The sequence below is a fragment of the Arachis ipaensis genome, chromosome B6 (genome assembly GCF_059453495.1).
Source record: "Arachis ipaensis isolate K30076 ecotype BB chromosome B6, ASM5945349v1, whole genome shotgun sequence".
Taxonomy (NCBI): Eukaryota; Viridiplantae; Streptophyta; class Magnoliopsida; order Fabales; family Fabaceae; genus Arachis; species Arachis ipaensis.
In genome coordinates this window covers 131,327,447-131,355,110 of record NC_142441.1, presented here as the reverse complement: position 1 = coordinate 131,355,110, position 27,664 = coordinate 131,327,447, and the positions used below count along the sequence as shown (strand labels likewise).

Here is a 27,664-nt window from a genome sequence, read left to right as displayed (position 1 = left end):
CTGGTTGAACCCCGATCGAACTACTGAACCAGTGAACCAATTACCTCACCGGTTCATTGACCGGTCCGGTTCTCGCAACCTTGATTAATACACTTTGCATCTTTACCTTTATCATAGTGCGACCATAAGAGAAAGCATAAAAACAATTTGAGCCTTCACTCTTTCAAGGCCCAACTGCCCAAGTTATCAGTGTTAGATTAAATAGACTTGCCAAACCTAAACCCAAAAAAAAAAAAAAAAGACTTGCCAAACATGCACGCAAGCCCTGAGCCCAGTGATCGTCATATATACGTTGCAATAAGTGCACCTAGATTCAAGATTTGACTAAGCTAAGTAGTGGATAAAACTCATGTATTATATGTATGAGTGAATTTGTAATGCCTAAAATTAGAGACTAAATTAGAGACGGTTCAATTCATTTGACAAGCCATATAACATAAATATAATTCAAACATGCTTGTTTCTTTCAATGCCAAAATCTACTACTATGCATCTGAGAGAAGGTTAGGCATGTCATTGTCATCAAAGTAAATGATAAAAGTGCGGATCTCCATGGGAGCAAGCTCCACAGCTAGCTCTTTTTGATCAACTGGCCCTCCCCTTGATAAAACATGTTCATCTCCAAAAGACCCTTTTACTTTCCATGCAAATCTTTTCTTCTCCATTTCTGTCCTTTCTTGATTGGCTGACAAGCTCATCTCTTTCACCTCTTTGATCTATACCAAGGCAGTTCGAAAGCAGTTTTAAGTAACAAAACAATCTAAACAGAAGTGGAAAAGAATTTCCTATCCTTTTAATCTGCGTTTGGTAGCTAAGACATGTGCAAATGAAATTTTATATATGGTTTATTGATTACGCTACACATTTGTGAAATTATCTAGAATTCTCATAATCTTATTTCATAAAAATAAATATCTAAAAATTATAATAGAGAAGTCTAAAAATTAAGTAAATAAATCAAGTACCAGAAATATCTACGATTAGTACCTACAAATATCTAGGTTAATATATAGAAATATCTAAAATTTAGAATTATCTAGGATAATTTATAAAACCTATAAATAGGCCATCATGGAGTTCATTGTAACCAACTAACAAACATCAAATTCTACTAGCCTTTGTACTTTCTCCTTAATCTATCAATAATATAATTATCAAATTCCTCAAACTATTCATCCAAATCACTCCTTCATCAAAATTATCATTAGTATTCTTACTACACAATTCAAGTCCATCATATACTAAACCAACTTCAAACTATTTCATAAAACTAACGGTGGCATCAGAGTTATGTTCGATTATCTATTGGGTGTAGAATCTTTCTTCCTAACCTATCACTATACATATCCACCATATTATAACCTACTCAAACAAATTTTTTTTATAACCATGACTATCTCAACCATAAATCTTCCTGTGCCCATATTGTCAGAAAACAATTATGAGGACTGACATTCTCAAATGAAAACTTTCTACAAGCACAAGACTTGTAGGATGTTGTCCACGAAGGGTTCACTATGCCAAAGAATCAATCAACACTTTCCGTTGCAGAAAAGAAAAAATTAAAGGAACAGCAACAAAGAAATTATATTGCTCTATGCTTCTTCCAACAAGTTGTAACAAAGACAATCTTCTCACCGATAAGAGGAATATCGTCAGCTAATAAAGTATGGAAAAACTTGGAGCAAGAGTCTAAAGACGACACAAAGGTACGCACAATCCTCCTCCAATCTCTAAGGAAGCAATATGCAAGTATGAAAATAAAAGATTCTGAGAATAAAAAGTTACTATACAAGATTAATAAGCTTAGTAACTAAAATGAAGGTTTATGGAGAGGATTTGCCCGATAAAAAGATAGTGAAAAAAATACTCATTAGTTTGCCTTCCAAATTCGATCCTAAAGTGTCTACAATTGAGAAAACTAAGGATTTATCAACACTAACACTAACAGAGTTAATAAGCTCATTACACGCTTTTGAATAAAGACTAGCAAGTCGAAATGATGAAGATTCAATAGAAAATGCAATTCAGTCTAAGCTCAATATAAAATCTCAGAATCTAAATAAAATAGGAGGAAAAAGACAAGAAAATTTTAGAATTTCAGACACTTCTAAAAAAATAGAAAATAAAACTAAAGATAGGAAACAATATTCTTCATGTGGCATATGCAAGAAAACCAACCTAGAGAACAATTGTTGGCATCATGAAAAACCATAATGTCCCAATTGTAAAAAGTTTGGGCATATGGAGAAAGACTGTAGGATAAAGATCAATCATGCAAACTTCTCTGAAGAAAAGGAGGGAGAAGAGTGCCTCTTCTATGCATCATCACAAGAAGAGTGCAAGAAGAAAGATAATATATGGTATCTCAACAGTGGTTGTAGTAATCACATGACAAGTGATCAAAATCTATTTAGTGAAATCAATAAATCTGTTCAATCTGCATCAGACTTGGAGACGGAATGATTGTGCAGGCAAATGGCAAAGATACAATCACCGTCCACACCAAGATAGGAGTTAGTTTCTAAACTGGCTCAAAATCTACTTAGTATTGGCGAAATAATGGAGAAAGGCTACGTATTACACTTTGAAGAAGACTCATACACCATAAGTGAAAAGAAAAACTAAAAGACTTCTAGTAATAGTAAAGATGGAAAACAGAAGCTTTCCACTCATATGGAGTTATATTATAGAAACAGCATTAAATGCACAAGATAATTCATGGCTGTGACATCGAAGATTTGACCATTTTCACTTTCATGGATTAAAGCTACTACATCAAAAGCAACTAATAAGAGATCTACCAAGCATCACAGAGATTAATCAACCTTGTGAATGATGCTTACTTAGCAAGCAACATTGTCAACCATTTCCTTCTGGAAGAGCTTGGCGAGCCAAGAAGATGCTTAAATTAGTTCACACTGACGTTTGTGGTCCGATGAAGACCCCATCACTCAATAACAAGTATTTCATTCTTTTCATCGATGATTATACTAGAATGACGTGGACATATTTCCTACGTGAAAGATCAGAGATTTTTGGCATCTTCAAGAAGTTCAAGCAACATGTGGAGAAGCAAAGTGGTCGTAGCATCAAGGTATTTCGTAGCGACAGAGAAACTAAATACACTTCCAAAGAGTTTAATAAATTCTGCAAAGAAGAGGGTGTCGAGCGTTAACTCACAGTTGGATATGCTCTTGAGCAAAATGGAGTATCTGAGAGAAAAATAGAACTGTGATAAAGATAGCACGCTCGATCCTCAAGGAAAAAAACTTGCCAAATATCTTCTGGGAAGAAGCTATATACACAGCAGTATGCCTACTAAATCACTGTCCCACTAAGACAGTAGAAAATTAAACTCCGATCGAAGCATGGAGTGGACGAAAATCTTCTGTAAAGAATCTAAGAGTCTTTGGATGCATATGCTATGTCTACATCCCTACATTAAAAGAACCAAGCTCCATGAAAAAACAGAGAAAGGAATCTTCCTTGAGTATAGTACACAAGCAAAAAGATACCGTGTGTATAACTTGCAAACAAAGAAACTCATCATCAACAGAGACGTGGAGTTTGAGAAAATGCTTAATGGAACTGGAAAGATGAAAAAGTCAAAAAAGGAAGTATTACAACAATCACCTATAAGACTAGAAGAACAAGAACGTGAAGAAGCAAGCCAACTACTCCAATAGTAGAAGCAACCAATGATTCTCCTCCAAGAAAAACTAAGCCTCTACAAGATGTATATGAAACATGTAATTTTGCCAAGATTGAGCCTACAAGATTTGAAGAAGCAGAAAAGCAAGAATGAAGAAATGCCATGGAAGAAGAAATCAAGATGATTGAGAAGAACAACACCACATGGGAGCTGGTAGATCACCCTTCAAATAAAGATGTCATAGGAGTCAAATGGGTATACAAGACTAAACTCAATTCTGATGGATCCATGTAGAAGCATAAGGCAAGGCTCGTAGCTAAAAGATATGCGCAAATTTATGGGATAAATTACACAGAGACATTTGCACTTCTAGCTCGCCTAGATACAATAAAGGCGCTCATTGCACTAGCTGCACAAAAGCAATGGAAGATCTATCAATTGGACGTAAAATCCACATTTCTAAATGAAGAACTAGTGGAAGAAGTATACGTCGATCAGCCACAAGGGTTCATTGTAGACGGACATGAAAACAAGGTGCTAAAACTCAAAAAAGCACTCCATGGACTCAAGCAAGCTCTGCGAGCATGGTATAGTTGAATTGATAAATATTTCACTGATCATGAATTCAAGAGGAGTAAAAGTGAGCCTACACTTTACATCAAAACACAAGGTAATTTAAACACTCTCATAGTTTCCTTGTATGTGGACGATCTTATCTACACAGGAAACAACGAGACCATGATCAAAGAATTCAAAGAAAAAATGAAGACAACATTTGAGATGACTGACTTAGGATTGATGCACTATTTTATTGGCATTGAGGTAAACCAAAATGAAAACGGAATTTTCATTTCACAAAAGAAATACACTCAAAATTTGCTACAAAAGTTCAACATGAATAATTCCAAAGCAATATCTACTCCTCTAGTCCATAATGAGAAATTACAAAAAGATGGATCTGAAGAGACAAATGCTTCACAATACAGAAGTCTCATTGGAAGTCTCTTTATCTAACTATCACAAGACCCAACATCATGTATGCAACAAGTTTATTGTCAAAATTCATGCAAAAGCAAAGTTAGAAGCACTATGGAGCTGCAAGAAGGATCTTAAGATATCTACACAGTACAAAGGATTATGGCATTCACTATAAATCTACTGAAGATCCAAAACTATTTGGATATACCGATAGTGATTGGGCAGGATCAATTGACTACATGAAAAACACTTCTGAATATGCATTTACACTAGGATCTGGAGTATTCTCTTGGGCATCAAAGAAACAAGAAACTATGGCTCAATCATCTGCTGAAGTTGAGTATGTTGCAGTTGCAAATGCTACTAGTCAAGCAATATGGCTAAGGAAAATATTCCAAGACATAGGAAAGCAACAAGAACCAACAACTATATTGTGCGATAGCAAATCAGCAATAGCAATGGCAAACAATCGAGTCCATCATAGTAGGACCAAGCATATAGCTATCAAGTATCATTTTATACGAGAAGCTATATTAGAAATGTTGAATACAGATTAGATCTGTTTTGATATAGTTTCCGTCTTTAGATATCTGATTCTGTTGGATCTCCTAGTATTAAGGGATCTTATTCTATCATATCTCCTAGTATTAAGGGATTTTATTTCTGTACCTATGTATATATATATATTGATGCTGAGAGATGATTCTCTCAAGAAATTCATCCAAAACACAATCCTTGTCTCGCTCCATTCGTATATTTCAAGTTGGTATCAGAGCGGGTTCCGACCCAGCTCTGGTTTCTATTTGTTTTTTTTTTCATCTTTTCCGGCTGCAATCTCTCAGCCGTGTTCCTTTTTCCCACCAGCTGACACTATCAGCTGTGTCTCTTCGTCAGAAACTCTTTTTCCGGCCACAACCTTGTCAAACATCAGACCCACTCCGAAGCAACCCCAGAATCAGAAACGGAAAGCCAAGTTCGGCCTGTCCCCGAAATTTCTCCGCTGCCCAGGCTTTTTCCGGCCCTCGTTTCCCTTCTGCAGGTGTTTTCCGGCCGTTTCTGAGTGTCTGCCATCATGTCTTCTGAGGTAACCCCCGACACCAACTCCAATGGTGGTAAACCGGCTGTTCTAACATCTGTCGTTTCTGGAACCGCTACAATGACCTCTGAAAAATTGATGGGTGCCAAAAATTACCTTTCTTGGGCTGATTTTGTGGAACTTTGGTTCATGAGCCAAGGCTATGAAGACCACCTTACTAAATCTGTTGATGATGTTCGCGCCGCTGACAAAACCACTTGGAAGAAGATTGATGCCCAACTATGTAACCTTATGTGGCAGACCATTGATCCACCAAAGCTGACTGTTTCGGGCTTACAAAACTTGTAAAAAGGTGTGGGATCGTGCTAAAGCTTTATACACTAATGACATTGCAAGACTTTACCATGTTGCTAAGAAGCTGTGTAGTTTACAGCTTCAAGGAACTGATATGGAATCTTATGTTGGGGCTGTGGAAGCCGTCAAGGAAGAGTTTTCGACTCTCCTTTCCTATGTGTCTAATGCTGATGACCATCATGCTCAACAGAGAAAGCTGTTTTTGGTACTTACGTTACTTGGGTTGCCAGCTGAACTTGAATCTCTTCGGCAACAAATATTGGGCACCTCACCCGTTCCTTCCCTTCAAGACGTATTTGCACGACTCTTGCAATTCGGCCCCTCTCTTGAGACCCATACTTTCGACCAAACTGCATTGGCATCCCAATCTTCTTCTCAAGTGTCCTTTCAAGTGCCCACTCGCGGCGGCCGTGGGGGTCGTGGTAATGGTCGTGGTAATCGTACTCGCCTTAGTTGTACCCATTGCCCTAGGATTGGTCATACTCAGTATAAAATGTTATGCTCTCCATGGTCGTCCTACCAAGGTAGCTAATGTTGTCCAAACTAATGAGCCATCTGACGTTCACTCCGCCGCACAACCACCAGGGATATTTGTCTCTGGCAATGATTATGATGAGTTTCTCAAGTACCAAGCTTCAAAGCAGGCATCTACTCCCGTTGCTTCGGTAGCCCACTCTGGTAATTCTGTTGCTTGTATCTTTCATTCCTCTTCTCTTGGACCATGGGTCCTTGACTCAAGTGCTTCTGATCACATTTCTGGTACTTCTTCTGTCCTCTCTAAACTTGAACACCCTGCATTTCTTCCTTCTATCACTTTGGCTGATGGTTCTAAAATTGGTGCTAAGGGAATAGGTCAAGCTACTCCTCTTCGTACATTACCTTTGAAATCTGTTCTTTACATGCCCAAATGTCCTTTCAATTTGATTTCTATTAGCCAACTTACTCGTTCTCTCAATTGTTCTGTTACCTTTTTTGCTGACTCCGTCATTGTGCAAGATCGAGGGACGGGACAGACGATTGGTACAGGATATGAGTCTCAAGGACTGTATCGGCTTGCCTTACCCACTACTACTGTGTCTTCTGTTGCTGTTGTTGAGTCTCCGGACGTGGTCCATTGTCGCCTGGGGCATCCCAGCCTCTCAAAGTTACAAGCTATGGTCCCGAGTTTATCTCGTCTTACTACCTTAGAGTGTCAAACTTGTCATTTAGGTAAATATGTTTGTAGTTCTTTTTCAAGTCGTGTCAATACACGGGCTGCGTCTCCCTTTTCTGTTATTCATTCTGATGTATGGGGACCTAGTCGGGTTACTTCTCATTCTGGTTTTCGTTATTTTGTCACCTTTATTGATGACTTTTCTCGTTGCACCTGGTTATATTTAATGAAGGACAAATCTGAATTATTTGTACATTTCAAATCTTTCTGTTCTGAAATTCAAAACCAATTCAAAACTTCAATTAAAATTTTACGAAGTGATAATGCTCGTGAGTATTTTTCAGCACCCTTTTCGTCTTACTTGTCCTCCCAAGGCATTCTACATCAGTCATCTTGTCCCCATACCCCTCAACAGAATGGTGTGGCTGAGCGTAAACATCGTCACTTGATTGAAACTGCTCGCACTCTTCTTCTCCATACTCATGTTCCCCTTAAGTTTTGGGGTGAGGCTGTTCTGACTGCATGTTATTTAATTAATCGTATGCCTTCTTCTGTTTTGCAAAATCAAGTTCCTCATTCCATTTTATTTCCTCATGAGCACATTTTTTCTCTTTCACTACGAGTCTTTGGTTGTACTTGTTTCATCCATGATCTTACCCCAGGCAAAGACAAGTTAATTGCTCGCTCTATCAAATGTGTTTTCTTAGGGTACACTCGATTTCAAAAGGGTTATCGTTGTTATTCTCCAGCTCTTAATCGTTTCTTCGTGTCTGCCGATGTCACTTTTCTTGAGAATACCCCTTTTTTCTCTGCACCCGACATCACTTCACCTTCCATTACGGAGGTGCTTCCTGTTCCTTACTTAGATGGGCCTCCTATTCCCACAAAGCCTCTCCAGGTTTATCATCGCCGCCCACGGCTTGCAGTCCAAGATAACTCATCTCCTGAACCCATGGTTGAACCGTCCTTGGATCCTTCTTCGGGAGTTAGCAGTAGTCCTCCTATTGCTCTCGGACAAGGTACTCGTTCCACCCGTAATCCTAATCCTATTTATAATTTTCTTAGTTACCATCGTTTATCATCTTCGCACTATGCTTTTACCTCCTCTTTGTCTTCTGTTTCTATACCCAAAAATACCGCAGAAGCTCTTTCACATCCAGGGTGGCGCCAGGCTATGATTGAGATGTCTGCCTTACATTCTACTGGTACTTGGGATCTTGTTCCATTGCCACCGGGCAAATCTACTGTGGGTTGTCGTTGGATCTATACTATTAAGGTCGGCTCAGACGGAACCATTGATCGATTAAAAGCCCGCCTTATGGCTAAGGGCTACACTCAAATCTTTGGTTTGGACTATGGTGATACCTTCTCTCCTGTTGCGAAGATGGCCTCTGTTCGTCTTTTTCTTTCTATGGCTGCCATTCGCCATTGGCCTCTTCATCAACTTGATATTAAAAATGCTTTCTTACATGGTGATTTCGAGGAGGAAGTATACATGGAGCAACCTCCCGGGTTTGTTGCTCAGGGGGAGTCTTCCGGCTTAGTATGTCATTTACGCCGATCTTTATATGGCTTGAAACAATCCCCTCAAGCTTGGTTTGGTCACTTTAGTGCTGTTATTTCTAAATTTGGCATGATTCAGAGTGAAGCAGATCATTCAGTTTTCTTCCGTCATTCTTCCTCCATGACCTCCATATATCTGGTTGTTTATGTGGATGATATTGTCATTACTGGAGATGATCATGAGGGAATCACTTAGTTAAAACAGCACTTGTTTGATCACTTTCAGACTAAGGATATGGGGAAGTTAAAATATTTCCTAGGAATTGAAGTGGCACAATCTAATGCTGGGATCTGTATCTCACAGAGAAAATATGCTTTGGATATTCTTGAAGAAACTAGAATGTTGGATTCTAGACCTGTAGATACACCAATGGATCCCAACACAAAACTTAGTCCAGATCAAGGAGAACCTCTTGCAGATCCTGGTAGATATCGCAGATTAATTGGCCGATTGAATTATTTGACAGTCACTCGGCCAGATATTTCATTTGCCACAAGTATCCTAAATCAGTTTCTTGACTCCCCATGCGATAGTCATTGGGACGCAGCTGTTAGAGTCCTTAGATATATCAAAGGTGCTCCAGGAAAAGGTTTGTTGTATGAAGATAAAGGACATAGCCAGATTGTTGGGTATACTGATGCAAATTGGGCAGGATCTCCATCTGATAGACGTTCTACATCTGGTTATTGTGTTTTTATTGGTGGAAACTTGATATCTTGGAAGAGTAAGAAGCAAAATGTTGTAGCAAGATCTAGTGCGGAAGCTGAATATAGAGCTATGGTACTTGCCACATGTGAACTTATATGGTTGAAGCAATTAGTTAAGGAACTTAAGTTTTGTGAGCCGAGTAAGATGGAACTGGTGTGCAATAATCAAGCTGCCTTACATATTGCTTCCAACCCTGTGTTTCATGAACAGACCAAGCACATAGAGATTGATTGCCATTTCATAAGGGAGAAGTTGCAAAGTGGGGAAATAGTAACAGCCTTTGTCAACTCCAACGATCAACTTGCAGATATTTTCACCAAAGCTCTCCGGGGTCCTCGGATACAATACATATGTAACAAGCTTGGTGCATATGATTTATATGCTCCCTCTTGAAGGGGAGTGTTGAATATCATATTAGATCTGTTTTGATATAGTTTCCGTCTTTAGATATCTGATTCTGTTGGATCTCCTAGTATTAAGGGATCTGATTCTATCATATCTCCTAGTATTAAGGAATTCTATTTCTGTACCTATGTATGTATATATATATATATATATTGACGCTGAGAGATGATTCTCTCAAGGAATTCATCCAAAACACAATCCTTGTCTCACTCCATTCGTATATTTCAAGTGGAAAAAAAGATAAAGATCGAGTATTACAACACAAATGAGCACCTGGCAGACATATTCACTAAGGCACTACTAAGATCAAAGTTCAAACTATTTCGAGAGATGCTTGGAATTACACAAATATGCATCAAGAAGGAGTATTGATTATGCTACACATTTGTGGAATTCTGTAGAATTCTCATGATCTTGTTTCATAAAAATATTCAGATATTATGATGGAGAAGTCTAGAAGTTAAGTAAATAAATCAAGTACTAGAAATATCTAACATTAGTATCTAAAAATATATAGGTTTATATCTAGAAATATCTAAGACTTAGAATTATCTAGAATCAATGAAGCCTATAAATAAGCTATCATGGAATTCATTGTAACCAACTAACAAACATCAAATTCTACTAGTCTTTGTATTCTCCTTAATCCATAAATAATATAACGATCAAATTCCTAAAACTATTCATCCAAATCACTCCTTCATCAAACTATCATTAGTATTCTTACTACATAATTCAAGTCCATCATATACTAAACTAACTTCAAACTATTTCATAAAACTAACATAGTTCATGATATGGTACCTGTAGTTACGGTGGCTACAGTACCTATATAATTTTAACAATACTTAAAAAGTGTTATTAAAATTAAAAGAACACTTTTATTATTTAACAATGCTTTTTAATTTAAAAAATAAAAGTAAAAACTATTACTAAAATGTAAAAAAAAATGTGATTTTAATTTTTACTAAAATTATCTAATCGCCACAGTCACCGTAGCCATAAGCACCATAGACTCCACATTATATATATCTGGAGGTAAAGGTAGATATACAAGACAATATTTCCTAGTACACAGTTCTTGTATTTTCCTACCTTTCTAAGTAGGGAGAGGGACAGAGCCAACACAAATTTTCCATGTCACTATCTTTGTATTTATATCTTGTCCAAACTATCTAACGGAGTGTTAAGAGTGTGTTTGGTTGAGGGACAAATATTGGTTGGAAATTTTCATGGAGCTTTTTACTCATGAGACTCATCGATGAAAATTTCCATCTTATTTTTACCCCCAAACCAAACTAGTGAAATCTTATCGCAATTTTAGATTTTACCTTCTTTTCAGGGAAGAGTTTTTTCAGCTCTACACTTGTCTTTACAGAGAGATCCTTATCTTCTCCAATCTGTGCATAAATTTGATGGGGATTAGAGTGTGGGATAGTAAACATGATGCAAAAATCACTAAGAAGGAAAAGGACAAGTAATAGCAACAAAAATACAAAGGGATGAAATGGTAGTTTGTTTTATTTTGAAAGTAAATAATATGCATGCATTGCAAAATTTGATTTGTGATAAGGATTAGCTGTATTTAGATAGCACCTACTTATAATAATACTTGGTCAACAAGTACCTACTTAATAGCATGGGCGCAATTCAAAATTTAGAACAATCATGACTTATATCCAAAAAGAAAAAAAAGAACAATCATGATATATTTATTTATTTGTCAAGCAATCATGAGGGCAAGAATCAGTCTCAGGATGAAGCTTGTGCAAGGGAATGTTTCTTTTTTTCCTTAACCTAATAGATTCACATACTTTTGGTTTGGTACGAGGATTCACAAATTTCTCTTAACAAATTGCAATTTTCTTTTTCAGCATACAAAAGTTATCTGTCATCAATATATTACATGAAACGTTTTATTATCATGCTGAAAGCTTATTCTTCGTTTTAGCAATAGTCATCACAGAACGAGAGACAAATGGTACCACTAGAAACAATACAAGAGATGCTGATTAATTAAACAAGGAAGCCAATAACTTTATTTTATTTTATTTTCATTCTTAAGAAAACAGTTCCTATGGGGTGTCAAAACAGGCTGCCGGCCCCGCCCCACCCTGCCCGGCCCCACCCTGCCCCACCAAAATAAAACGGGCCTAAAATGTGACCAAGAATAGTGAGCAAGAACTGAAAAGGCAAGATCACATATAAATGGCTCATTGCAATCTTGTCAAAGCAAAACAATAAAAATATTAATTAAAAAGAAATGGAGACCTCATATAGATGTGCTAACCGAAGCAAAACTGCCCCATCATCAAGTTCCTGAAATGTCCAAAACAATAAAGTACAAGCTAAAGAATTATGTTCATAACAAATTTCGAATGCATGCTGCAGAAATAAATACGCTATCATTGTGTTGGCATTTAGTATGTTGTCACTGTTGGCCAAGAACAACATCTATTATTTATCCTGAGCTTGTAAGGCATGAGATATGGTAATCCCTTTAAACAAGGATAAAGCCACAAAGACCTGTAATGTTATCATTGCAATGTTATCAGGCAATGTATATGAAGAATCCATTCCTGAAAATGTTGGCACATGGGAATTCATCCAATCATCTTTATCATCCTGCCGAATAAAATCAACCTTTTACTGACCGATACTTGATATAATTAAATTAAAAAAAAAAAGAAAGAAAAACAAAAAAAAACTCTGAGTTGATCAATAGAAAGTACATGTATATTAATATTATACAATTAGTCTTTCTTTTCACACTACTAAATTCACCTTTTCAGAGAAAGCTAATAGAAGAGGAGAATATATCTCCTGACCAAAAGTTCGGCGCCACTTTGCACCCTCACCCAAGGGATCTATCCTGTAGTAAAATTTACCTTGGACCTGACAAAAAATTAGTTAGTTATGGATTTCAGAATGGCAAAACCTAAGTCACATGAAGAGACATTTGTGCATAAATACTGGAAAATGGGCATTCTAAATTTGCTAGCTGAAAAAAAATATATGCACTCTGTCAAAGGGATCGTCAACAATATAATTGAGATCAAAGCCTTCTTCTAATAGAACATTGTAATAAAAAACGGTTATGTATATATATATAACAAAACATATTTGCACATGCCAAAACATGATCACAAGGCTTTAGTCAACTTCTGCTAAAATGGATTGACACTGATTTTTCTGCTACCAGCATTAAGACCCATTTGAAAGTAGTTTGATTTATCAACAGACAATGCATATCTGAAGTAAAAAGTTGATTTAATCAGGAGAAATGCTGATAGCTACATGAATTTAAAATCTACGCAAGAAATTCTTACAGTTAGGCCCCTGCAATCATCAGCGACGCAGTCTGTTTCATTTAGAGCCTCTGCAACGCCTTTTGAATCATCAAGTAGCAATCGCCTATTGGTGTCAGGAAAGAGAAAAGTTGTTTTAACATGTTTAGAAAAGTTTAGGGAGAAGGATATCCTCAAAACCAACTTCCAAAAAATGAACATTAACTTGTGAGCCTTGAACTAAGCATACTGTGTATTTCAAAGTTCAAACACTTAAACTACAAGCTGCAAACTTCAATATGCAGATTGAGCATATCCTATCTAAAAGGAAGAGATTCAACCAACATCTCCACAACAAATGTTTCAGTGGATATATTCCCTGAAAAAAACTGCATTATTCCATGAACTAGAACACGTAATCACTGCCTACTTGTACACTAACAATATCTTCCAATGCTTTCTTCCAAAATATTTTTGGCATTGAAGGGGATTGTCCTATATTATATTCATACACACTGTTTAGACAGATGCCAAAAGTACTACATTTCCAAGAATAAGACAGTGCCAGATAGGAGTGGTAATATATTTTCAATTTTGGTATAACAGGAGTCTCTACAACGCATTATCTAAATAATACCACATACCTGTGGACCATCAGTTCTATTTGTCCATCTTCTAGGCTAGATCCTCCAACAGATCTATCCACCAAAACTGAGAATTCTGTCTTATTATCTTTTATATATATCCCTAGATTAATCTGAAGACAAAATGAAAAAAAGAAAAAAAAAGAAAGAAATAATTTGTGAACCAAAAGGATGATAATAACTGCTGCTTGAACTTCTAACAAAGTGCCATAAAGCCAGTAGTTACCATTGTGGATACTTCCATAAATGTTGAAATTAAGTCTAGTGACGATCAATGAGAATGACAATATCACTAAACCAAATAATTGAGAAAACACATATTTCTATTTTAAGTTTCTTATTATAGTAGCTGTATAATTTATCATACAACAACTACCAGCAGTTTGCACAGCAGGCATAAGTAACAGTTTCAACAATAACTAACAATCCTTCAAGCAAGTAAGAGGAGGAAAATAGGCCTTTAAAAGCTACCAATTATTTTGAAAGAACTAATGTACATGAGTTCACATACAGGGTAATAATTTCCTGCAATGGGCTGGTTCACTTCCAGATCCCAGTCTGTTCTGAAGTCACGTATCTGCAGGGAGATAAGTTCCATAAAATTAAGTTATGCCCAAAGAAAAGGAAAAAGGCTAAACTTGAAATTCAAGGAAAAGTTTTATGAGCCATTGCAACTGTTTTTTTATCAAATATACAAAGTTGCTTCCATCAATCTCAGAGAAGGAGCTGCTTTGTCACAATCAACATCAAGCACCTAGATATATGAATATTAACAATGTCGTCGTTTGATTCTTGTAGCCGATCCCACCTAGTGGAATAAGGCTTTGTTGTTATTGTTGTTGTCATATCCTAATGGATATGGTAGTCAAGAATATACTGAAAGTTGACCCAATAAGAAGTGCTTAAAATATTATTACACATATGTTAAATAACAAGCAGGTAGTAAAATATTTGAGAGGCATAGCTGTGGAATAAGGAAAAGAGGAAAGTTAAGATGGTCCAAAAATTCCTCGAGGCATATTATATTGAACAGAATCTGAATTGCATACCCTTTTGATAAAATCGCGACCATTAGAATCTGTGTAAAATGTTTTCTTGCTGCTTAAAGCAGTTGAAATCTTAGTGGCAACTTCTTTACCAGTTCCATCTTCAATAGGTATAGGGCCAACCTGAAATTCGAAAAATAACCAGCTCAAATGATCCAATATCCCACATATATAAACCATGTTATAAATGTAAATTGGTATCCGTTTTCACAATGAATATTAATGACACGAACGTAAATATAAAATAATAAAAGCAACTATTTTAAAACTTACAATAAACTCTACTTCAACATGCTCCTTTTCTTTGTGTAGCCTGGTAATCTGCCGACATATTTGATGCACATTACTCTCCAATATTATGTTAGAAATAGATAAAAGAAGTCTTATTTCTCATTAATTGTTACTATAATTACTATTACTAGTGGACTAATAGACATGTTATTGGTAGGCCTTGACGTCTATTAATCCACCGTTTTTTATTCAATATGTATAATAGTAACAAATGTGCATTGGTCAAGTTGGTAAGTATTTTGCTCTCTTAGCCATTGGTTTTTGGATGAAATCTTAGTAACACAAAAACTATTTTATGATATTTTAATATATGAAGAAGGCTAGTTTAGGGAAAAAATTGGACACCAACTCTCTTCTATCCCCTTTATAGATACTAAACTACATAAACTGGATCATGAAAGAAAAAGAAATCTAAAAAAAAAAACGAACTCAGGCGACTGGAAAATAATGAGCAAAGGTTAGTGATGGTGATTTATTTATCAAGGTGCTAGTCTGTTAGCCACAAGACCACCTTATATAACTATTGCAAATGCATTCCTGACTTAGGTATTAGTCCTATTGTTCTAGATGCTCATTCTATAATCCAGTAGCATTTCTTGACCTTTTCAAAGCAATTAGAAAATAATATATTTAAAGCAACATATTACTAGAATCAGATTTACCATTTTCCTAAATTCCAAATTCACCTACATCACATTATTTCAGTTTACCAATCTGAGTCAAATATTCAAATGGCCTGTGTTATTTAATTTCTCAAAACATTGACAGTTTCATAAAAGGAGTTTATTAGTAAGAGAGTAATATTCCAATGATGTAAAAGATGAAAGACCAAGCAGAACACCTGATATATCCATGGGTTGATTTGTTGATGCACTTCATCAAGCAATGGTCCATGCAAAACAGTAAAAGGAACCTGAGAATTCAATACTTTAACTTAAAGTAGTTGTGGCATTTGTTCATAGAGATATTATACTTCAGATTGCATTTAAAACCTGTCTTTCATGGTTGATGAAATATGTGCCATTTGGACGAAAAATATATGCCCCAGAATTCTGTAACGGAAATGAAATAACAAAGTTATATTAGAAGAACAATGGCAGGAGAAGTGAAAAGTTAATAATATCAGGATTTTAAAGTGAAAATGTCTACCTGTGGATCCTTTTGATGACTTCCATTATATCCTGAGTAGTAAAGGTACTTCTGTTCAACTTGTTTGTCCATCTTCCATTTCAAAATTAAGAGTGCCAATCAGGTTTTTACTTCATGATTTTCAATTTTGTATACAACAGTGGAAGGACTCAACTAACAGAATATACTAAAAGATGATGAGAAGGGAGAATATCACAAAGATATAGGCAAGACTACAACATGAAATGTTCCTAATTAAGGGGGAATCTTTTCACGCAAAGTGATGTATCACGCACCATGCTTCTTATATTAACATAATTGCTGTGTGTTTCTTCATCTGTAGAGAATGTAAGTTTCAAGTTCCCTTGACCAACTTCAAACCTCGCCTTTTCATTACTTTGATATGTATTTACTGATGATTTGGTTGAACCTGAAAACAAGAAGAAATCAAATATAAAAAAAACCAATGCTGCAAGCAAATGGAAAGCAAATAAATATTAGTTAGTTAATAATAAAACAATTTATTATAGAACCTGTTCTTTTGGCAGTTGAGACAGTGTATGTGCTAAAACCAAGTGGAGGTACTGAAACTGTGAACGCAAGCCAATATTTGGGTGTGTTGGGTGGAGTGTGTCCCAAATATGCCTTGACATAAAAGTTTCTTAAGCCTTCAAAGACCTCAGCTTGAGGAAGAAGTTGAGATTCTATTTCTGTGCCATTAGAGTCATGAACCGCAACATTGTCATCAATAACCTAAAGAAATTTGTCGCAATGGAAGGCATGTTACCAATAGTAAACATTATCATAGTTTAATAGATCATAACTGAAACTTATCTGTGCAAGCACTATATGTTATTTATATTATCAAATGTTGTAAGCATGACAAGACAGGACCTGGAATATTTCTTTTAGAATCCTCTAAGGCTATAGCCTAAAACCACAAAAAGGGAAGTTCAATGCAAAGCATCTCTTATTATGTAGGGTTTGGATTAGGACTACTCCCAAAGGGTATAATGTAGACAGTTTAACCTGACGCAAGCATACACAACCCATTTGAATGTCAGTTATAGAAAAAAAACCATTGAACAGACGACCACGAACTCAGCACCAGTTATTTATATTAGAAGTTGATCACCAAGAGTATTTATTCCTCTATTCGGGTGGAAAAAAAAAGCGGTTTTAACATTTTGGTTCACCAAGCACTCGTTTCTAAAAGACACCTCTGATTAATGGTAGCCAAAGACCATTTACAGTCTATGAAATTTTAAAAGCAGCTTATTTCAGTAAACTGATGCCAATAACCTTTAACAGCATGCTGACCATCGAAAGAATCAAATGAATGTAGATTGTAACAACTTTTGTTATATTAGTTTCAACTTTTAAATGATGTAAGTGGTGCAAGATATCAGATTGAAGACAACAAGAAATAAAAAGATGGCATGACTCACAGGAATTCGAATCACTTCGTTCCTCCTCCAAGCAAGAGAGTTGTAAACAATAATAACCTAAATATAAGAAGGATCAAGGATGATGAAAAAAGAGGATTAAAAATTCTAAAATAAAACACTTTATGGAATGCTTAGCAGCAAAGATAAACAAATTTGAAGAAATAATGGTTTACCAAATTCTTTCCATGACTGAGATCAACTTCTGATGCAGGACAATAACTTATATTCAAAAGTGGACACTGGAAAATAAACGGAAAAAAAGAGGAAAAGAAAGCAGATTGCAATCATCAGAAACCTTACAGCTTGGAATTGGATATGATAATCAGAAACAATCAATACACAAATTTAATTCTATTCAATCTCAGTTGTAATCACTATAATCTCATATAGAGAGAAAAAATTAATATCCAAAGCTCTGAGCATCAGTCGTTACATAATATGGCTAATACACAAAACTTGAGATTGGATGAACAAATCAGGTATATAGTAACATAGATATGGACATTGCAAGAATAAGAGATTATTATTGTTTCGGAAAACTCCCTTGTAGCTCAACGTGTTTATGCATTAAATAAGGTGACAAATTTCTAAGCATCAACAAGATATGCAAATGTCACAGCATGATGAATAATTGAGATTAAGGATATTTCTTTCAAGTGAACAGAGAAAGAAAAGAACCATATATTTGTGAACACATGCAAAGGTTGGTAAAACTATAAACTATATCGTATATCAAAAGATGATAAGTTTAAGCTGAAAAAAAGCTTCTCAGTATAAGCCACTATTTGGAACTTATGAATATAAGTATAAGCTGAGTTCAACAAAATATATTATTAAAATATAAACAGTCATTTAGATGCTTTATTTAGTAAATTTATCCTGCAAAACAACAATTTTATATAATCCAAACAAAATAGATTATTTTAAAACCATTTTCTAGCTAAAGTATCAAAACATAAATTGATTTCACATGAATAAGTAACTATTGAAATATTTTAATCTTTCAGTTATCCCAACACATGTTAAAGCTAATCGCTAACAAAGCTAAGGACCTATAAGGCTGCGTTTGTTTACAAGTATAGGACACTGAAATAGTGATATAGAGAGAATTATATTTGGCAGATGAGACATAGATATAGGCATTGTATCCAGAGATACTGAATTAGTTTATTTTTTGTCCTTTCTGACAGGAAGGACATAAAGAGTCAAAGACACTAACAAAGACACAACTTATTTTTTCATTATTCCTATTAATTTTTCATAATTATATTTTTTATTATTATATTTTTCTTCCTAAAGTTTTTATATGGAAAAAAAATAGTAAAGTGGACTTTCATAAAATGTTATTTTTTATATTTAGTTTATTACCAAACAAAATACAAGAACATTAATTTTTGTGTCTGTCTTTTGTGTCTTGTTCTCGATATCCTGTCTTGTCTTATCCTTATAACCAAACGCAGCCTAAGTGACAAGAAATAGTTTTCTAGGAACAGTAAGTGATGAGAAATAGTTTCAAGTCAATGTAGATTCAGGCATTATAGCAAGTAAGAAAAATGATCCACAAACTTCAAATTCAACAACAAAGATCTTTTACTTGTTGAAACATTGTAACTGGGTTCTGACATCCAGCGGGCAATGTTGACTCAACCAAGCATGCCAGTGTTGATGAAACCAATTGCTCTGCCTGCAAAATGAAAAAATGCTACTAGGTGACGTGCTAACAAATGGATATAGACAATTACAAGATAGATAAACTGAAACTGCACCTCCTTGTAGCCTATTGCCAATCGTTTCGAATAATCATTTGCCACATGCTGCTGTTCTGTGCCAGTGACAGCATCATGATGTTGAGCAATTGCCAAAGCATCAGCTAATGAGTCTGTATTTGGCCCTGAATTCATTCTCCCACTAAAAAATTCTAGTTGTCTTGCAGCCTAATAATTTATTGGTAGAAGATAAATTTCTTAACATCAGTGGACCAGAAGTTTCAGTTACCTTATTTATATTACCTATAAACATAGACATCATACCAAATAATAGCCACTCATTAATCTGACATAGCGCTTGATAGCTGGCCTACTGGTAAAGTATCCAGTCCAGTAAGCATTTGCATTATCTGCATAACTTTTTTTTTTTTGAAAAAAAATGCACAAATACAGGTAAAACATCATCCAATGAGAAAAGAAAACTCAGGAATTAAGAAAAGAGATTATGCAAACTAAGTCTTAAACTCACGGGAAGTAATCATCAGTCTTGATTGGCCACGTCTCATTTGTAGCATATTTTGCATCCGTATATATGGATGGTGTAGAGTACAAAGCATTGACACGTCCATCCTAAAGTTAAAATTAACACTATGAGTAATGACAGCAAGTCAAATTGTGAGTTAAACCACAATAAAATATATTCCTTTTTAATCTATGGATTACTGTTTGTATTGTCTTTAGATACAAGTTTTAACCAAGAAAATTGATTTTACAGAATAAGAGTTCTGAAAAAAGTTTACACATTCTTCATCATCTTAAAAATTGTAGGGCTAGCTTGTTACTAGTTATTATACGAATTTTTGATACATCCTTAACTCAATGACCAATACCAATTTACTAATATAAAATCATATAGGACAAAAAGAAATTCATGAAAAATGAATTCTAAGTAGTTAAAGAAGGAGGTATCTCATTCTCCTGAGTTGTTAGAAAGTTACCTTGTTGACATAATGAATAAACTTGTCAAGCTGTCGGAACCATGTATGTGCATATTGATACTTAAAATCAGTTCCCATCGTCCACATTATATGATTTGTTCGAGTTATGTTTGCCTGAAAATGAAACAATATGGCGCAATAATTTAAATGAGATCCTGCATAGAGTTGTTAAAGTTCCACTTAGTACAACAATAGTATAATTACACTTCTTGCTCAAGTTTCAAGTTAAAAACATATGTCATTCAAATGGATTGCCATTCTGTGAGGTAAGAAAAAGACTTCCCAAATCCCGATTTTAATAAAACTAAAGGGTGATAACATAATAATATTATTACCCAACATTGAACTACACAAATAACTAGAATACAATAGGTAATCAGTATGCTCTCTGTAGTGTGTAATATATACATCACTAGTCTTTCTGGTGCAAATAGTACTCTGTAGTGTGTAATATATGCTCTCTGTAGTGTGCATCTTTTTTTATTTCTTTGCCATAGATTTGAGTCTAAGTCCAGACTGATAAATAGTACCTCTCATTTCAAATTAACTAGAAATGAGACAAGACACTAATTATTGAGTTCCCAGAGATATATAAATAAGGAGCAAGGAAGGGATAAATAACAAGCAAAGAATGTGACATGAAAAAATCTCCAGATGAGCTATACTAGCAGAAAAACTTTATTCTGTTAGAAAGTGAAATGATTCATTTTGGGTGCTAAAGACACCACAGAAAGTTAAGGGAACCATATCATGAAGGGAAAATGAAATACCCATCTCTGTTGGGGAAAATCATTTTTCAAATCTGACAGGAGCTGATGTAAAAATGAAGAGTCTTTGCCCTATTGGCTATTGATGTTAGATTTTGGGTAAGGATTCTTAGGAACTCAACATAATAGATAAAAGGTTAACAACAACAAAGATCAAGTGTTACTTATGACAATTAGTTCAAGGAAACTGAAATATTAATATCAAAGATAAGGAGAACAATAGATAATGATCAATTACTTCAATTGTATTGGAGGAGAAAATTCATGTACATAGGAATCTCAATACCAGTTATAAAAAATATTAAATGTTACTTCAAAATGAACTCGGATGAAAATTAATTCAGGAAAGTACATATATCAATAATGTAGATAACATTTTAAAGCAGAGTAAAAGATGACAAAACAAATTGGAAGTGAGCCAAACTAAGTTGAGCTAGGCCAAGCTCCGGAAAATTGAGATCAGCTCATGGCTTGCCTCAATAAAAATAGAGCCGAATTATAATGCTCAAGCATGACTCACCAAAGGATATATATATAATGAAAAACTAACAATTGTATATCTTATATTCTTACATTTAGTTCATGCCCTCTCATCATTATATATAAAGGATAACTGTAACTTTTATATCAAATGATTAATATAAAGATCTTTCACTCTTCTATTATAAACAATCTAGTTAAACTCACTAAATCTCATTCATCAACCATTTTAACCTACACTAAAATAGACAAAAATATTATGATTTAAATATGGTAGAAGTAAAAGCAATTTACCATCATATGTTCAACAAATTTATGTCATATAAATTAAAAGTATAAAGTAATATATGTATTAATGAAAGTATATAATATACATAATCAAGCATGAGCCAATGAGCTGTACTTACCGAAACTCAAGTTCGACTAATTTAATATATGACTTCAAATCTAAACTCAAGCTCGGCTCATAAGCTCAACTTATTGAGCTGCTAATGAGCTGAGCTCGAGTCAGCTCGCGAGTCGGTTTGACTCACTTGCAGCCCTTAGAACAATCCATAGAAAAGGACAGGATAAGTGTGATCACGACATTTTGGCTGTTTAACTTTCACATATTATTTTGCCCTAAAAAAATATATGCTTCTTGTTCGCACAGAAATCATATAACTTATTCAGCAGTGGGAAGGAAAGCTTGCTCAATTTACCTGTGACAATGCAGCAGTAACAAAGTCATTCACTCGATCTTCAACATTGTAGTCAAACAAATCCAGATTATCCTTAAGCAAAAAGTAACAGATATATATTTAGCACAATAGGCAAATAAAAAATGTAGTAGTGACAAAATTAACAAGTTCTTATAATATTACTTGAATTACTGGTGAAACATCATTAACTTCAAAGTAAAATCCACCAGGTGGTGGCTCATAATTCTCAGGGAAAGCACCTGCGAAGATCTGGAGGAATACCAAGCATCAAGGATATCCATGAGATGATGACAAGAAATATATAATTTAAGAGTCACCAATCATGAAATAACATACAACCATACAAATATCAAGGAACAGAAAGAAAAACAATTCTTGAGAGTTACCTGGGATGATGAGCCAAAGCTCTTACTACCCTGCCATATGACCTCAAGACTCTTCTCCCTTTTGCGCTTAGCCCTATCTTGGTAATCTATCCGACCAAAGAAAAGTGAGTCAAAGCCAACCTGCATCCACAGTAGAACAACCAGTTGATAGCCAACTAAGAAAATAGTACTTGTGACATTTATTTTTCTTCCAAATGTGCCATACTTCAGCTCCCAATAAGTAAGCCTGCACAGCAGAATGTCCAAAGGGATCGATTTGCCAACCAACTCTAGGAGTCACACCAAACTCCTCTTTAATAAACCGATGTCCAAGTGTAGTCTGATCAATCATGTCTATGTAATGAGTTGATGCTTCATCATGCATACACATGCCTCCATTTCTGTGACAAGGACAAATGAAAGAAAGGAATAATAAATTCAATAGCAGAAACAAGTCAATGTAAGAGAGGATTAAAGAAAGGGAACCCTGACAAACATGAAAGATGACTTTGTCCTTAATCACAATGAAATTTTGCATCAGAAATGGAATTTACATGAACTCTAGTTGACCCGAACTAACGAGTTTCTTTACACTATCCTGAGCAGCCTCACTCTGATCTCTCCACCATCTCTGGAAAAAGGCCTGCATTGAGGAAAGAAATATTTCAGGAAAAAGTTTGAAAAGGGTCTATTTCATCAAATGAACATGAACATACAGTCACATGGCATGCTCAGGTATAAAACAGTGGCTTAATTTAGGTGATAACTGATAAGCAACCTTGACTCTAAAAATTTGAATAATCCTGCATGAATAGACTACAGACAAAATAAAAAATAAATAAATAAAAATTTTATATATAACCAGTGCAGAAAAAGGAATGAATAGAAAATTTAAACTTGTAACAGCATTAAATTGGACCTAAAAACCCAACTTTTTTCAGTTATATATTTTCCTCTAGGAGGAAGTAGATGCAGCAATATAATCCAAAAAGTCATGGTCACACGAGGAAGAAATGAAGTCACACACACATACAAATTAAAAAAATATATATTAACTTACTTGCTCAACGTAGATAAACTTTCGATTCTTATCAGCCAAAAGAGCTTGAACAACAGAATCCAACACATTTTGCACACAAGCCCCCTACACAAAATTTGTTTAAAAAATTACTCAGAACAACAGAATGATCAAGGAGATTAAATTCAAACAAAATAACCATCCTCTAATACAAGCATTTGGTTTTAGACTATAGTAGTTACTGCCACTCTAATGCAAAGAATCTAACATACACATATGCATTCATTTCAACAAACATAAAAAGGCTAAACAACAAAACCAGATATTAGATAATTGGATAATTCATAAAATGCATTCTGTGATGAGTTTAGCGATAGGTTTATTTAATATTCACTGGATTCTGAGGTTGATATTCTGTAGAGGAATAGGCTAGCACCTTTGATTATTTTAATCAGACTTCCAGTACTATAAATTAGGGAAACATTTTTAATTTCTTGAAATGTGCTGAACAGATTATCAATGGAACAATCAATGAGAATGGCTGCTTACTGATTAAAGCTACACATGTTGGATCAGATACTTCACTTTCTCAATTTGTTCAGCTTGTAGAAATCGCTCAACTAGCTAAGTTACCAGTTCAAAAGAATGGATTAAAGGGATAGAGTGTTATCAGGAGACGCTAGGTTTCGCTTGGGAATTGAAATAAACTTCTTTTTTTCCTTAATGCTCGCAATGGTGAATCAATCATTCGATCTCTTTTTCCCTTTCCTTTTGTTGCGAAATCAGTTTCAATCAACAAACACATTCTTCAAAAGTTCACTGGAAAAAATAAAATAAAATAAAATAAATAGAAGTACCTGAATTGAATTGTTAGAACCAACATAGTACTGATCAACGGTCTTCAACCAACCAACATCGTCGTGTGTATGAGCAACGAGATGAACGTTGAGCTTCCCAGGCACCACGCCCTGCGAGGTGTTATACGCTATGTACTTTGATTCCACACACAGGAACAGTATTGTTCCTAGAAACAAAATCAGCAGTTCGTTCGCCATTGGAGATCGTGCACACTGCTCATCAAACTCACTCACTTCTTCTTCTGTGTATTCTCGAAGAAGGGTTTAATCAGTTGAAGAAAGAGTTCATTTGACTTCATTTAAGTGGGGTTTGTGGTTTCTGTCCTTTTCCAATATTATTATTTTTTATTGGAAAAAATTATTAGATTGCCTTTGTGAAAAACTCAAAACTGGATAAGGGGGCCAGGGTAACTTAACGGTAGAGTCTTGGTGTGGAATTGTAGATGTTGAAATAATCAAATTTATAAACACGTGAGGAACTGAAGTGGCTCGGGTTTTTTTTTTTTTTTTTTTTTGGACTGGGTCCAGGCAAGTGGCTCGGGTTTAAGAGTGACTTGTCTCCTGCCACTCTTCTTGTGTTCAAATCTGTATGACAAAATGCATAAAATTTGGGTTTTGTGACTTATGTCCTTTGAAATTAGGCCTGGTAATTTTAATGAAAGGGGTTTTTTTGGGCACGGTAATGAAAGATTGATTAATGAGGGAACTATTTTTCTATCCTGGGCCATGGACACGCAATAGTTTTGACTTTTGACCCTGCTAAATAGACTTGCTAGTTGCTAAATGGAAACTGTATAGGGGTAAGGATGGAGTTTTTGTTTCTGGGTCTCGGAGGCCTTGGTTCTGACCAAAAACACCAAAAAGGATGGGGTATATATATATCACATAATTTTTTCATTTAAAAAATATTCCTTGGATTTACCTTAAACAATTCTTTGAAATTAAATTTATAATATTATAAAATCACTTATTTATTAAGGATTTATAGTGTATATAAAATTTGAGGGTTTAATTTAGGTATAGATTAGTTACTAAATTTAATAATTAAAATATATATAAATTAATATTAATTTTAAAATTTGTTGTATTAATATTTATATCATATTATTATAAATTTATTTATTTTATCAAACAAATTAAGGTGTAATTATTAATATTAATATATTAAGGGTTAAGTACTTTTTCGTCCTTAAAATCTTGGGTCAAAATTAAAATTATCTCTAATCTTTTTTTTATAATATCATCTTCAACGTTATAAGAAGTTATAAAATCATCTTTTTTACTCTAAAAAGACAAATTTACCCTTACAAATAATTGATTTATTCCTCCAATTAAAGGTAAAAAAAAAAAAAAGAAAACAACTAACAAAACACAAATAGAATCAGGGGGAGGGAACGGAGGCAAGGGATCGGGGTCGTCGTCGTTGGCAAAAAAGTCCTGAGAACGTGTGGCACTTGGTTGACGGCGTTCGGGGATCCCTTTGTAGTGGCTGTGGTCGTTGTCGCCAGTAGTATTGGTGTCGGCGACAACGTCTGGGTGTCGGCGGCACTTGATAGAATGATGATAGATGAGAGGATGTTGATGGAAAAAGGTTAGAAAAATTGATGATGATGGTAGGATGGGGTTTAATTTTTTATTTTATAATTTTAAATTTTATAATTTATTTTTTGTAAGGATAAATTTGCCTCTTTAAGATAAAAAAGATGATTTTATAATGTTTTATAAATGTTGAGAGTGATATTAATAAAAAAAATGTTGGAGACAATTTTAATTTTAACACAAGACTTTAGGGACGAAAAAAACAATTAATCCTAATATAATATACTAAAAATATTTCAAAAATAATTTATGTTTTATCGAATAAAGTGTAATTTTTACATACTTGTATAGCTATTAAAGATATGATTATTGTCATGAATTGATTTGTTGTTAGATCACTCCTTTTATTAATATAAATAGGGTAAAGTATTAAATTAATCCCCTATATTTGGGCATAATTCTGTTTTAGTTCTTAAGGTTTAAAGTGTCCTATTTAAATCTAAAAAATTTTCATTTAACATCAATTTAGTCCCACAGTGAGATCAAAGTTAAATAATTAACGGAATGTCCTACATAACAACAGTATAAAAACAAAATCGATAATCTGGAGAACAAGTACAAGCTCCAGAAGCACAAAATCAGTCGTTGATGCATCAATACATTTATTTATTATTTTTCTTATAATATAAATAAAATATTTTCTATATAACTAAAGAAAATAATAAATAAATGTATTGATGCATCCACGGTTGATTTTGTACTTCTGGAGCTTGTACTTGTTCTCCAAATTATCGATTTTGTTCTTATACTGTTGTTATGTAGGACATTCCGTTAATTATTTAACTTTGACCTCACTGTGGGACTAAATTGATGTTAAATGAAACTTTTTTTATTCAAATAGGACACTTTAAACTTTAAGGATCAAAATATAATTATGCCCAAATATAGGGGACTAATTTAATACTTTACCCATATAAATATAAGTTTATATATAATGCACTATCACTTAATTATTGTGGTTTATTTTATATAATTATTACTTTATAAATATTCTTGAATGTACATTAAGTATTTATAATTTAGAAATGGTATTCTGAATATTTTAGTGTAGTAATAATGCAAGTTATATTTCTAATATTCTTATAAAATAATTTATCAAGTTAGAGTTTAAGATTCGCGAATGAGTCTATAATTTAAAATTTAAAGTAAAATCTTGTTTTTGAGAAAAAAAAATACTTTTAAAGCTTAAAGTAATACAATATTATAACAGATTATATTTATAATAGTTTTGATTAATTTGGCTATGGATTTAGGATTCATTAGTGAGGAGTTTATAATTTAATGTGGAAGATGTAGGTTTAAAAAAAAACTTTTGTTGATAGATTTCAAAGTAATATTATTAGTGCGTATTATAATCATAGTATTTTCGACTAATTTCATTTTCAAATTTTAGGGTTTATAATTATCTATGGTATAAATTTGTTTTTTATAATTTTGTTGTAAAGTTTAAATTAATATTAGTATTTATTATATCTA

At 34.2% G+C, this 27,664-nt stretch overlaps 1 protein-coding gene and 1 pseudogene across 2 annotated transcripts; one reads left to right on the top strand and one right to left on the bottom strand.

The window, feature by feature from the left end:
- Positions 1–334: 334 nt before the first annotated feature.
- Positions 335–25,034, bottom strand: LOC107604869 (putative alpha-mannosidase At5g13980). 2 transcript variants are annotated; one of them, XM_016306575.3, is made up of 29 exons: positions 24,590–25,034; positions 23,775–23,858; positions 23,269–23,357; positions 22,941–23,115; positions 22,736–22,855; positions 22,512–22,598; positions 22,350–22,421; positions 20,402–20,515; positions 19,933–20,033; positions 19,728–19,821; positions 19,464–19,631; positions 19,292–19,381; positions 17,871–17,936; positions 17,698–17,754; positions 16,783–17,002; positions 16,546–16,679; positions 16,271–16,342; positions 16,114–16,173; positions 15,963–16,034; positions 15,104–15,151; positions 14,834–14,953; positions 14,296–14,361; positions 13,785–13,897; positions 13,183–13,267; positions 12,638–12,748; positions 12,380–12,478; positions 12,125–12,172; positions 11,185–11,253; positions 335–716 (listed from the first exon to the last, which is right to left on the bottom strand). In XM_016306575.3, the coding sequence occupies exons 1-29, from the start codon at positions 24,785–24,787 to the stop codon at positions 486–488; spliced, it is 3,063 nt and encodes a 1,020-aa protein (XP_016162061.1). In that variant the 5' UTR covers positions 24,788–25,034; the 3' UTR covers positions 335–485. The 2 variants fall into 2 exon arrangements, with proteins under 2 accessions (XP_016162061.1, XP_020960513.1); XM_021104854.2 differs by lacking the exon at positions 24,590–25,034 and adding an exon at positions 24,282–24,500.
- LOC148562755 (secreted RxLR effector protein 161 pseudogene) lies at positions 9,065–9,841 on the top strand (annotated as a pseudogene).
- Positions 25,035–27,664: the final 2,630 nt, after the last annotated feature.